Source organism: Lipotes vexillifer, unplaced genomic scaffold (assembly GCF_000442215.2).
Source record: "Lipotes vexillifer unplaced genomic scaffold, Lipotes_vexillifer_v1.1 scaffold217, whole genome shotgun sequence".
NCBI lineage: Eukaryota > Metazoa > Chordata > Mammalia > Artiodactyla > Lipotidae > Lipotes > Lipotes vexillifer.
Window position 1 is genome coordinate 2,965,205 of NW_006788200.1, and position 14,564 is coordinate 2,979,768.

General features: G+C 40.8%; 1 protein-coding gene across 1 annotated transcript in view; it reads left to right on the plus strand.

Moving 5' to 3' along the window:
* The first annotated feature begins 14,252 nt into the window (after window positions 1–14,252).
* The window catches only part of TXNDC15 (thioredoxin domain containing 15), a 21,757-nt gene continuing 21,445 nt past the window's right edge, over window positions 14,253–14,564 (plus strand). Inside the window, exon 1 of the mRNA XM_007461371.1 lies at window positions 14,253–14,480. Coding sequence (XP_007461433.1) covers window positions 14,414–14,480 — 67 coding nt within the window. The 5' untranslated portion in view covers window positions 14,253–14,413. The remainder of the gene's footprint in view (window positions 14,481–14,564) is intronic.

The following is a 14,564-nucleotide window of genomic DNA, read 5'->3' on the forward strand; positions in this document are numbered from 1 at the left end:
TGCGTCTTCGTTGCTGTGCGCGGGCTTTCTCTAGTTGCGGCGAGCGGGGACTACTCATATTGCAGTGCGTGGGCTTCTCAATGCAGTGGCTTCTCTTGTTGCGGGGCATGGGCTCTAGGCATGTGGGCTTCAGTAGTTGCAGCATGTGGGCTCAGTAGTTGTGGCTCACGGGCTCTAGAGCGCAGGCTAAGTAGTTGTGGTGCATGGGCTTAGTTGCTCCACGGCATGTGGGATCTTCCTGAACCAGGAATCAAACCCATGTCCCCTGCATTGGCAGGTGGATTCCTTACCACTGTGCCACCCAGGAAGTCCCTCCCGTGGTGTTATTTGAAGTTCTCTAACTCCTGTATTTTCTGTAAATTGGTAGTGAGCTCTAGAGGTGTTATGAGATTCCATGTTGATTTTTTGTGCATCTTAGGTAGTGTTTTGCACTTCCTATTTCATCATATTAGTTTGTCCATAATAACTGATTGTCTTTTATGGTGATATTAAAGTGTTCTTAGCCTGATTCATCCACTTAAAAATTCCTCTTCAGCTTTTCACTTAATGGTTTTAATAACTATAGATAGATAGATACATAGATAGATAGATAGATAGATAGATAGATAGATAGATAGATAAAGATATATTACAGGAATTGGCTCATGAGATTAAGGAGTCCAAGAAGTTCCATGATCTGCCATCTGCAAGCTAGAGAACCAGGAAGCTGGTGGTATAATTCAGTCTGATTCTAAAGGCCTGAAAACCAGGGAGCCAGTGGTTTTAGTCCCAGTCCAAAGGCTTAAGAATCAGGGGGCCAATGATGCAAGTCTCGCTCCAAGTCCAAAGACCTGAAAACCAGGAGCGCCAATGTCTGAGGACAAGAAAAAATGGATGTCCCAGCTCAAGTTAAAAAGAAAATTTGGGGCTTCCCTGGTGGCACAGCGGTTGAGAGTCCGCCTGCCGATGCAGGGGACGTGGGTTTGTGCCCCGGTCTGGGAGGATCCCACATGCCGCAGAGTAGCTGGGCCCGTGAGCCATGGCTGCTGGGCCTGTGCGTCCGGAGCCTGTGCTCTGCAACAGGAGAGGCCACAACAGTGAGAGGACCACGTACCAAAAAAAAAAAAAGAAAAAAAAAGAAAATTTGCCCTATTTCTACCACTTTCTTCTATTCAAACCCTCAACAGACTGGATGATGCCCACCTGCAATGGTGAGGGTGATCTTTTCTCAGTCTACCTAGTCAAATGCTAATCTCTTCCAGAGACACCCTTGCAACCACACCCAGAAATAATGTTTTACCTGCTATCTGGGCATCCCTTAGCCCAGGCAAGTTGACACGTAAAATTAACCATCATAGTAGTCTTTGGTGATGGCCTAGCTTCATTATTTCATTAGGGGCTGCTAAATGGCAATTTAAAATTCTATTGTTTCTTTAATTGGCTCAAATATTTCTATACAAATAAGCTTCCCCTTGTCAAATATTTGGTTACCCTGAAATAAACGTTGTGTGGGAAGGACACATAAACACCTAATTCTTTCCTTTTACCTATCAGTTTTCAGAATAATGAGTTCTCTAGCATCTTCCAAAGGTGATTAGCTGGTTAAAATTTCTTTTTTACCAGTGGGGAGAGGGAAAGCGGGAAAGGCAAATAAGGGTATGGGGTTAAGAGATACAAACTACTATGTATAAAATAAATAAACAAGGTTATATTGTATAGCACATGGAAATATAGCCATTATTTTGTAATAACTATTTTTTAAAAATTTTTATTGGAGTATAGTTCATTTACAATGTTGTGTTACTTTCAGGTGTACAGCAAAGTGAATCAGTTATACATATATATATATATCCACTCTTTTTTTTTTTTAGACTCTTTTCCCATATAGGCCATTGCAGAGTATTGAATAGAGTTCCCTGTGCTAAACAGCAGGTTCCTATTAGTTATCTGTTTTATATATAGTAGTGTGTATGTGTCAATCCCAGTCTCCCAATTTATCCTCCCTGCCGTCCCTCCCCTTATCCCCTGGTAGCCATAAGTTTGTTTTCTACATCTGTGACTCTACTTCTGTTTTGTAAATAAGTTCAGTTGTACCCTTTTTTTTTAGATTCCACATATAAGCGATATCATATATTTGTCTTTCTGTGACTGACTTCAGTCAGTATGACAATCTCTAAGTCCATCCACATTGCTGCAAATGGCATTATTTTGTTCTCTTTATGACTGAGTAATATTCCACTGTATATACATACCACATCTTCTTTATCCATTCCTCAGTTGATGGACATTTAGGTTGCTTCCATATCCTGGCTATTGTAAATAGTTCTGCAATGAACATTGGTGTGCATGTATTTTTTCGAATTATGGTTTTCTCCAGGTATATGCCCAGGAGTGGGATTGCTGGGTCATATGGTAGTTCTATTTTTAGTTTTTTAAGGAACCTCCATACTGTTCTCCATAGTGGCTGTACCAATTTACATTCCCACCAACAGTGTAGAAGGGTTCCCTTTTCTCCACACCCTCTCCAGCATTTATTGTTTGTAGATTTTTTGATGATGGCCATTCTGACCAGTGTGAGATGATACCTCATTGTAGCTTTGATTTGCATTTCTCTAGTAATTAGTGATGATGAGCATCTTTTCATGTGCTTTTTGGCCATCTGTCTCTCTTCTTTGGAGAAATGTCTATTTAGATCCTCTGCCAATTTTTGGATTGGGTTGTTTGTTTGTTTTTTATATTGAGCTGCATGAGCTGTTAGTGTATTTTGGAAATTAATCCCTTGTTGGACGCTTCATTTGCAAATATTGTCTCCCATTCTGTGGGTTGACTTTTTGTTTTGTTTATGGTTTCCTTTGCTGTGCAAAAGCTTTTACGTTTAATTAGGTCCCATTTGTTTATTTTTATTTTCATTACTCCAGGAGGTGGATCAAAAAAGATCTTGCTGGGATTTACGTCAGAGTGTTCTGCCTTTGTTTGTAATAACTTTATTTTTTAATTTATTTTATTTTATTTTAATTTTTTGGCTGCACTGTGCAGCATGAGGGATTTTAGTTCCCTGACCAGGGATCCAATCTGTGCCCCCTGCAGTGAAAGCATGGAGTCCTAACCACTGGAGCGCTAGGGAAGTCCTGTAATAACTTAATTAATTAATTAATTAAACGTCTTTATTGGAGTATAATTGCTTTACAATGGTGTGTTATTTTCTGCTGTATAACAAAGTGAATCAGCTATACATATTCATATGTTCCCATATATCTTCCCTCTTGCATCTCCCTCCCTCCCACCCTCCCTATCCCACCCCTCCAGGCAGTCACAAAGCACCGAGCTGATCTCCCTGTGCCATGCGGCTGCTTCCCACTAGCTATCTATTTTACGTTTAGTAGTATATATATGTCCATGCCACTCTCTCACTTTGTCACAGCTTACCCTTCCCCCTCCCCATATCCTCAAGTCCATTCTCTAGTAGGTCTGTGTCTTTATTCCCATCTTACCCCTAGGTTCTTCATGACCCTTTTTAAATTTTTTTTTTCTTAGATTCCACATATATGTGTTAGCATACTGTATTTGTTTTTCTCTTTCTGACTTACTTCACTGTATGACAGACTCTAGGTCAATCCACCTCACTACAAATAACTCAATTTCGTTTCTTTTTATGGCTGAGTAATATTTTCCATTGTATATATGTGCCACATCTTCTTTATCCATTCATCCGATGATGGACACTTAGGTTGTTTCCATCTCCGGGCTATTGTAAATAGAGCTGCAATGAACATTTTGGTACATGACTCTTTTTGAATTATGGTTTTCTCAGGGTATATGCCCAGTAGTGGGATTGCTGGGTCATATGGTAGTTCTATTTGTAGTTTTTTAAGGAACCTCCATACTGTTCTCCATAGTGGCTGTATCAATTCACATTCCCACCAGCAGTGCAAGAGAGTTCCCTTTTCTCCACACCCTCTCCAGCATTTATTGTTTCTAGATTTTTTGATGATGGCCATTCTGACTGGTGTGAGATGATATCTCATTGTAGTTTTGATTTGCATTTCTCTAATGATTAATGATGTTGAGCATTCTTTCATGTGTTTGTTGGCAATCTGTGTATCTTCTTTGAAGAAATGTCTATTTAGGTCTTCTGCCCATTTTTGGATTGGGTTGGTTGTTTTTTTGTTATTGAGCTGCATGAGCTGCTTATAAATTTTGGAGATTAATCCTTTGTCAGTTGCTTCTTTTGCAAATATTTTCTCCCATTCTGAGGGTTGTCTTTTGGTCTTGTTTATGGTTTCCTTTGCTGTGCAAAAGCTTTGAAGTTTCATTAGGTTCCATTTGTTTATTTTTCTTTTTATTTCCATTTCTCTAAATGGAGTATATTCTATAAAATGTTGAATCCCTATGTTGTATACCTGAAACTAACATAATATTGTAAATCAACTACACTTCAATTAAAAACAAAAAAAACAAAAAACAACCCATAAACCATACTCATTTGCAGATCAGTATTGACGTGTGAGCTCTGTTCCAGGCATGGATACAGGTGTTTCTCTTTAAAGGAGTTATTAAGTCCTAAAAGTTCCTTCATTCCATTTTCAGCAACAGAGAGTGAGCATGCTGTCTTCACTGGTCACTATCTCAGGGTGCTGGAGACTTCTGAGCCCCACATTCTCAGTATAGGTTGGCTGCTTTGACCTAAATGAGCCTCACTCAAGAGACAGCAGGACCTAACCTGGCTGATATTATAGGTGAGAACACCTAGTTTATGAAATGATAGGGAAACCAGGCAAATAATCATTATTTCTCTACTTTCAAACAGAAACTGAGAATCACTGACATAATTTTGGTTCATTGAAGGTTTAAAAAAATATTTTTCAATATGAACTCATGGATTCTAACATATACGATGTATCTCCTTCTATTGAAATTATTCATTTTTATGTTCAAACTGTTCCATCTTTGGCTTGTAGGAGCCAGTTTGGCTCCTCAATCATTTTGGCATAGCCCTAGTATTCTTTGTCTGCCTCCTTGCATTTTGGTATGAGAAGATGTCCCAGACTCACAAAAAAGGGTCTTTTGACTTAACAAGGCAATTTAGGGAAGCAATGTGCTCTACTTTGAATTTTAGGGTGTATGGGTTTTAGAAGAATTTTCTTTATTTCCTAGAATTTTGCTATTTTACAAAATATTTAAACTGTTTGAAAGAATCCTTACAATGACACTATTATCTTTAAAAAGATTTTTATAAACAAAGGATATTTAAAGAAAGGTGGGATGAGGAAGGAAAGCAAAGAGAACAAAAAGGCACTAGTTTGAAGTACAACATCTGGCCTGAGATCTGTTCCAAGTAAACTTCAGATTCTTGGGTATCCCTTTGAGCAGACTTTAGAAGTGTGAATGAAATATGGCTAAACATATTACTTTTGTTTTCAAATTATAGTCCTTCTCAGCACACGGATGTCTTACCAATGGCCAGTTTCCTGCTCTTCTAAAGCATCCTCTAAACCTTTTTCTCTCTCCCCTTCACCCCTGCCATAGCACCCCACACAGCAGCTTCCCAATGAGAGCAGAGGTATTTGGATAAAGATTTGTTCTCTTCATGGCATTTGACACAGTAATACTTTTGTTGCAGTTGGCTTATATGAAGTTAGATATTATTGATCTGGCGTTTGTGAAAAGTTTGAACCCTGATTTGGAATAGATATATTGACTACTGGTAAAGTGTTGTTCTAGGGCACTCACTGCCTATTTCAGTAAATTATTTGTTTCATATTCCTAATTTGATTTTTATAATATGTGTTACTTTTAATTTCTATGTTTATAGCAAAACACATTGGATTTAGGGGTGGACCTGGATTTGAGTCCCTGCACAGCCACTCAGTAGTTTATGACCTTTCTGAAGTTGTTGCTTAATCTTTCTAAGCCTCAGAGATGGGTTTGTAGTGAGAATTAAATGAGAATACAGTAAGTCCCCTACGTACGAACCTTCAAGTTGTGAACTTTCAGCGATGCAAACGTGTGTTCTCATGTTGAATCACTTAAGTTAGTTCACATGTCTGGTGTACGTTGTCACATGCGTGCATCCTCTACAAGTGGTTGTGTTTTTGCATACTGTACAGTACTGTATAGAGTACAGTAGTACAGTATCTTTATTTAAAGCCCGGGATGTCCGGAAGCAAGCGTAAAAGCAGCGGTGATGTAGCTGGTACAGTACTAACCAGACATCACTGGATTGGTTTTTCAAGACGGTAGATAGAATTGAATCTAGCAAGGAACCAGCGTGAGTGAAATTGGAGCTTGCCCTCTGTCTCGCATTGCTGACGATCCTTCAGCTCTACCATCCCACCTCCTCTCCCTCTTCCAGTCAGTAACTCTTCTTGCCTGTTCACTCGATGCCAGGCCCTGTATGCCAGCTGTTGTACTGTATTACTGTACTTGTCAAGGTACTGTACTGTAAGTTTAAAAATGTTTTCTGTATTTTTTGTGTTTGTTTTCTGTGTATTATTTGTGTGAAAATTATTATAAACCTATTACAGTACAGTACTACATAGCCAATTGTGTTAGTTGAGTACCTAGGCTAATTTGTTGGACTTAGGAACAAATTGGACTTACGAACACGCTCTCGGAATGGAACTCCTTCCTATGTAGGGGACTTACTAATGCATTTGGGCAATTTGGCATACTGACAGAGTTTAGTTTCGGGTTCAAATTCAAGCTCTGCCATTTAACGTGGGGACCTTAGCCAAATTAAGCTGTTATTTTCTTCATTTTAAAAATGTATATAATGTCTATGCCAGAGATATTGCAAGAATTATATGGGATATATAACCAAACTAAAATACTTAACCCATCACCTGACATATTTTAATATGATAATTTTAACTTTTGTTATCTTTTAACATGAAAGTATCTTAATAAAATGAAAGCAGATGCTGAATTTTCAAATTTGTAAAACATGCCCATTGATTTGGGCATTTTGTTATCTGTATTAGCAGAACATCAGGCAATATCACAAGATATTCCTTTAACCTTCGCATTATCTGAAGGTTATCTGGAGTGGGGAATGGACAAGAGAAAGAAGAGGAACATCAATTGATGCACAGTTGTTCTTTTTTTTTCCTTTGGCTGCGACTTGCGGCTTGTGGGATCTTAGTTCCCCAACCAGTGATCGAACCCTCGCCCTCAGCAATGAAAGCGCAGAGTCCCAACCACTGGACCGCCAGGGAATTCTCTGCACAGTTATTATTATATTTTTAAATATTTATTTATTTGGCAGTGCCGGGTCTTAGTTGCGGCATGAGGGATCTGTTTTAGTTGCGGCACCTGGGATCTTTTTTTTAAAAATAAATTTATTTATTTTATTTTATTTATTTCTTTTTGGGTGCGTTGAGTCTTCATTGCTGCATGCGGTCTTTCTCTAGTTGTAGCGAGTGGGGGCTACTCTTCGTTCTGGTGCGCGGGCTTCTTACTGCGGTGGCTTCTCTTGTTGCGGAGCATGGGCTCGAGGCACGCAGGCTCAGTAGTTGTGGCTCGCGGGCTCTAGAGTGCAGGCTCAGTATTTGTGGCGCATGGACTTAGGTGCACTGCAGCATGTGGGATCTTTCCGGACCAGGGCTCGAACCCGTGTCCCCTGCATTGGCAAGCGGATTCTTAACCACTGTGCCACCAGGGAAGTCTCTGGGATCATTTTTAGCTGCCGTGTGCGGGATCTTTAGTTGTGGCATGCTGGATCTTAGTCGTGGCATGTGGGATCTAATTCCCTGACCAGGGATTGAACCTGGGCCCCCTGCATTGGGAGCTTGGAGTCCTAGCCACTGGACCACGAGGGTAGTCCCTGCACAGTTATTCTTGCTTGGAAGACTTGACTGTAAGGATACTTCCAAGACTTGAATGATTTTATTTTCCTTCTTAAGAATTGCATGTACTGTTTTTTTGTTTACTTGTTAAAAGATTGAGATATAGTTGATGTACAGTATTATATAAGTTACAGGTGTACAACACAGTAATTCACAATTTTTAAAGGTTATATTCCATTTATAGTTATAAAATACTGGCTATCTTCCCTATATTGTACAATATATCCTTGTAGCTTGTTTATTTTATACATAATAGTTTGTACCTCTTAATACCCTACCCCTGTCGTGCCCCTCCCCCTTCCCTCTCCCCACTGATAACCACCAGTTTGTTCTCTATATCTGTGAATCTGTTTCCTTTTTGTTATATTCACTAGTTTGTTTTATTTTTTAGATTCCACTTATAAGTGATATTATACAGTATTTGTCTTTCTCTGTGTGACATATTTCACTTACCATAATACCCTCCAAGTCCATCCATGTTGTTGCAAATGGCAAAAATTCTTTTTTATGGCTGAGTAGTATTCCATTATATATATATATACACCACATCTTCTTTATCCATTTGTCTGCTGATGGACACTTAGGCTGCTTCCATATCTTGGCAACTGTAAATAATGCTGCTGTAAACATTGAGGTGCATGTATCTTTTCAAATTAGTGTTTTTGTTTTTTTCAGATATATACCCAGGAGTGGAAGTGCTGGGTCATATGGTAGTTCTGGTTTTAGTTTTTTGGGAAACATACTGGTTTCCACAGTGGTTGCTCCAGTTTACTTTCCCACCAACAGTGTATGAGAGTTCTTTTCTCCATATCCTTGCCAACATTTGTTATTTGTGGTCTCTTTGATGACAGCCAACCTGTCAGGTGTGAGGTGATATCTCATTGTAGTTTTAATTTGCAATTCTCTGATGATTAATGACATTGAGCATCTTTTCATGTGCCTGTTGGTCATCAGTATGTCTTCTCTGAAATGTCTATTCATGTCTTCTGCTCATTTTTTAATTGGGTTGTTTGTTTCTTGATGTTGAATTCTATTAGCTGTTTATATGTTTTGGATACTAATCCCTTATCAGTCATATCATATGCATATATTTTCTCCCATTCAGTAGGTTGTTGATGATTTCCTTTGCTCTGCGAAAGTTTTTAAGTCTGATTAGCCCCACTTGTTTATTTTGCTTTTATTTCCTTTGCTTTAAGAAATAGACCCAAAAAATATTGCTATAATTTATGTCAAAGAGTATTCTAGCATGTGCTAGAAAGCATGTTTTAGTTTTTAAAACAAAAGATATATAGCCTATTGTCCTTTTTGGGTTTTTTTGGCCATGCCGTGGGGCTTGTGGAATCTTAGTTCCCCGACCAGGGATTGAACCCCAGGCCATGGTAGTGAAAGCCCTGAGTCCTAACCCCTGGACCACCAGGGAACTCGCTGTCCTTTTTTATAGTCATCATTTTGATGTCAGTTTTAATATTTTGAAGGTGGGATTAGTGAATCAGTACCTCCAAATGCTATGTTGGGTATACTATCAAACACAGTAAGTTGAATCATAATTTATGGATTTCTTTATTGCTTGAGGATTTGTCATTTCCTAAACAGAACTTCTCAAATCTGTTGTAAGCTCAAGTACATCTCAGAAAAATCAGATTCAATGAATTGAATAGGGGAGGAAGAGCATATTAGGTAAGTAGGTAATTGACCATTAGGTAATGGCTTTGATAAGTAATTTTTGTGTTATTTTCTTCTTCTTATAACATCATCAAGTATTAATACTATAGGTATTCACATCTTATTACTCACTTGTGGTAAGCCAGCCTCCCATATGGCTCCTAGTGATCCTCACCTCCCGGTATTATGTCCTTGTGTTGTCCCCTCCTACATTGTACATGGTAAAATGTGTAGCCAATAGGATATTGCAGAAATTATGATGTGTGATTTCTTTTTTAAAATTTTATTTATTTATTTATTTATTTATTTATTTATTTATTTGTGGCTGTGTTGGGTCTTTGTTGCTGTGTGCAGGCTTTCTCTAGTTGTGGCGCACAGGCTCTAGGCACATGGGCTTCAGTAGTTGTGGCATGCAGGCTCAGTAGTTGTGGCTCGCGGGCTAAGTAGTTGTGGCACACGGGATTAGTTGCTCTGTGGCATGTGGGATCTTCCTGGACCAGGGATCGGACCCATGTTCCCTGCATTGGCAGGCAGATTCTTAACCACTGCACCACCAGGGAAGTCCCGATGTGTGATTTTTGAGTCTAGGACATAATGGACTGCATTTAGCATTGCTCCCTTGGATCACTTGGTCTGGGGGAAGCCATCTGTCATATCATTAGAACATAGAAACTCTCCTATGGAGAGATCCACATGGTTAAGAACTGAGCCATCCTACCAACAATCAGTGTCAACTTGCCATCTTGGAAGCAGATCTTCCAGCCCCAGTCAAGCCTACAAATAACTGCAGCCCAAGCCAACATCTTGATTGCAATCACATGAGAGATCCTGAGCTAGAACCACCCAGCTAAGCCATTTCTGAATTCCTTACCCACATAAATGGTGTGAGATAATAAATGATTATTACTATTTTAAGACAAAGTTTTGGGTAATTTGTTATGCAACACTAGATAATCAATACACTGATTGTACATGATTGTTAGGTTACACTAAAGTACTCATGTACCTAAGGAATAGCCAACTCATAAGATTTCCCTTTCAAAATGATGTTAAGACACAACTATACTGATAAGGACATTAGCAACTATCATTATCTTCAACTAACTCCCCCCTACCCCCCGCCGCGGACTTTCCATCATGCAAGCCTGGCAAAACACTAACTCTGGGCTAATTTTGGCTCCCTTTTACTCCAGGGCTGCTAAATGCTATTGGAGAAAAATGCTTAACTGTGCCATTTGCCACTATAAATTCCTGCTTTGCAACCACAGCTGTATCCCCAACACTATCTTAGTAGTATCCTTAGTCAGCTCTCATGCCATTCTTTATTCAGGTTATTTCAGATTTCCACTCTCCACTCTCCTTAGATACTTAGATCACCACATGCTCTCTCTCAGCAGACCACCTGTCTTCTTCACAGAGAAAATAGCTTATCTGCATTCATCCTTTCCTCCTATTACAATGGAGGAAATATTCCTCTTACTGTCCCTAGTTTATCCCTCTTTGGATCCCACCGTACTTTTTCCTCAGAAATTTTCCTCTCTCCTGTGTCTGAAACCTCTCTCAGTAGGATCCTTCTCATTAGCTTTTAAACACAATCAATTTAGTTAAATCTAATATTTATTACACAAGCTATTATGAAGTATTGGTTAACAGTGTGATAACATTTGAAATGGGTTACTGGTTGTATATCAGTGTAAAACGTTTTGAATTCAGATTGATATTCTAGCTTCAGCTCTGTCAGAAACTCCCTATGTGACACTGAGCCATTTTCTCTGGCTTTAGTTTCCTAATGAGTCAAATAAGAATGGTATCTCTGGGAGAAATCCATCTGAGTGAAATCATAAATGCCAAAGGCTTAATACCCATATCAGAAATGTAGAGGTTGGGGCTTCCCTGGTGGAGCAGTGGTTAAGAATCTGCCTGCCAGTGCAGGGGACAGGGGTTTGAGCCCTGGTCCGGGAAGATCCCACATGCCGCGGAGCAACTAAGCCCGTGCGCCACAACTACTGAGCCTGCGCTCTAGAGCCCATGCTCCGCAACACGAGAAGCCACCGCAATGAGAAGCCTGCGCACCACAACGAAGAGTAGCCCCTGCTCTCCGCAACTAGAGAAAGCCCACGCACGGCAACGAAGACCCAATGCAGCCAAAAAAATAAAATAAACCAATTAAAAAAAAAGAAAACGTTAAAAAAAAAAAAGAATTGAAGAGGTCTCCTTGTTTTACAGTTGAGGTTTATACTTGTGATTATGCCAGGTAGCATCTCATGTACATCAAAGTAAAGCATGGTTTTGATTAGGAATGAAACTTAGGGTATGGCCTGTGATTTTTTTTTAGTTTTCTTAACTACTATACATTGCCTGATCTACCTTGTGCTTTAGGACACAAGTCTCTTAAATATCTTGGGAGGCTACTTAATTATTGAAGGAGCTTAGTTTAATCTCCTTTTGTTATAACTGCAAAGCATATCCAATATTGATGAAATAATAATGAGTACATTGGGTCATCTTAAGTCCATCAAAATACAAAATTAAAATGATAAAGACAGGAAAGGAGCTTGGAAGAATAACTATGTGAATACATGCACAAAGTATTGATTTATTATATTAATTAAATATCCTCTTCAGATTAAAGGTATTACATTACAAAATAACACAATCCAGCTATCTATTCTATTTAAAAAATCACCAAAAACTTAGTGACTTAAAATAACAACTTTTTTCCAACATCTTTATTGGAGTATAATTGCTCTACAATGGTGCGCTAGCTTCTGCTTTATAACAAAGTGAATCAGCCATACGTATACACATATCCCCATATCCCCTTGTCTCTTGTGTCTCCCTCCCACCCCTCTAGGTGGACACAAAGCGCCGACCTGATCTCCCTGTGCTATGCGGCTGCTTCCCACTAGCTATCTATTTTACATTTGGTAGTATATATAAGTCCATGCCACTCTCTCACTTCGTCCCAGCTTACCCTTCCCCCTCCCTTTGTCCTCAAGTCCATTCTCTACGTCTGCATCTTTATTCCTGTCTTGCCCCTATGTTCTTCAGAACCATTTTTAAAATGACATTTTTAAAATTTCTGTTTCTGTGGGTCAGGAGTTTGGAAACAGCTCAAGCTGTGTATCTCTGGCTATGGTCTCTCAGGCAGTAGTAGTCCAATGGTTGCTGAAGCTGCAACAGAATGGGGCCAGGCTCAGCTGGTGATGGTGGGCATCTCTCTTCTTGAAGTGTCACGGCTTCCCTATGCAAGCTAGTTTGAACTTCCTCAGAGCATACAGCCTCAGGACAGTCCATCTACTTACTTCGTGGCTCAGAACGCCTGTGCAAACCTTCCAGCAAAAAAGGATAAAGCTGTGTCACCTCAGAAGTCATACAGGATCATTTCATACACTGCCACATTCTCTTGGTTATATGTGAATCACAGGACCACCCAGATTCAAGGGGAGGGGAATTAGATTCTACCTATTGATGGGCCAGTGGCAAAATTACGTTGCACAGCAGCATGTGGGATGGGGAATATTTTTGTGGCAAGCTTTGGAAAATACACTTTGCCACAGTGATCTAAATGAAAGTAAATACTTGTCTGTTGAGAAAGAGGGAGGGAGAGAGACAAAGAGGTCCTCATGACTCAATAGATTAAAAAAAATTAGGCAAACCTATCAAGGGGGACAAAACACCAGGTGTGTAGCTGTGAAGAACAATTCCAATTATTATCAGATTCTTGTATGAACAATCCTGGGGCTATATGGTGTTGGTGCATAGAGTTCATCTCAGCCAAAAGAAGAGGATGATGTCAACTTGTTTACCCCCTAGAAACGAAAGTAAAATCAAAGTTTCAAACCTGAATACAATTTTCTCACTGCAAATAAGTGCATGTGCCACCTGGTGGCGAGACAGTCAAATTCGCATTCTATTCTGTTGGCTGTATTTATTGAGTTTCCATCAGAGAGTGTATATATAGTATTTATCGAAAGGCAACAAGTCTAACATCTGTAAGTGCATCTGTCCAAACAAACAACCAAAACACAAACACAGAGAGGGAAAAGGTCATAACAAAAAGGAAGGAATTGTAACCACAGAGCATCCACATTGGAGTGTCCAGATGAGTCAAATCAGCCTCCTTTTCATTAAGCCTAAATCCCCTTAATCCTGTCCCATTGGCTTTATCATGACCTTCAAAACCAGTATGGAGGGTATGGGAGAGAATAATTTAAAGAAGAAAATATTTGCTACTACACTGTTGGGGGAGAGGGAGGTTGTTGGCCAAAAGATGAATGTAGTGATCAAGAACGTGGGCTCTTCCACCCATGTTGTCCACTGTGTCAGATCCTCCTGGAACCACTAGAAAATTTACTATAGCAAAACTACCGCAGCCTAGCCTCGGTCGGTCTCTTATAATAAAAATTATTCGTTGTTTATGTGAAATTCAAATTTAACTGGGCATCCTGTGTTTTATCTGGCAACCTGGGAAGGATAATATGGGTGAGGAAAGGTATCTGACCCTGGATGGGGCACTCTAGGAGGACGCTTCCGGGCCTTTCTGGCCCGGGAACGAAGCGCTGGGCGGGCGCAGGGCTTGCTGCCCGCCGCCCGGCCCCGACTGCCGGGTGAAGAAAGAGGGCAACGGGCCTCTGCCAGAACCCCGCCCAGAACCTGAGGGTCAGGAAACTTCGAAAAGACCTGAGATGGCGGGCGTTGGCTCCCAAATAGCCCCGAGTCCCAGGGCACCGGCCAGAGACGAGAGGCAGCCGCCCGGCTCCAAGATGGCGCCCGCGGCAGCTGCCAGCTGCCAAAATGGCAGCGCGGGGCCGCGCCCGCGCTCCCGAGCTCTCCTTAATCCTTCCTCCGGCAAGGATCGCGCCTCGCGTCGCTGTGCGCCGGTTGCCCTTCGGCCTGGGTGGTGCGGCCGCTGCCCGCCGCGCACCATGCGGCTCCTTGGCTGGTGGCAGGTACTGCTGTGGGTGCTGGGGCCTCCCGCCCGCGGCCAGGAGGGTGAGTGCGGGCTGGGGCCGTGGGCGGTGGCGCAGGCGGCTGTGCGTGTAATGACCTGCGAGGTGGCTGTCTACCCGGGCGACG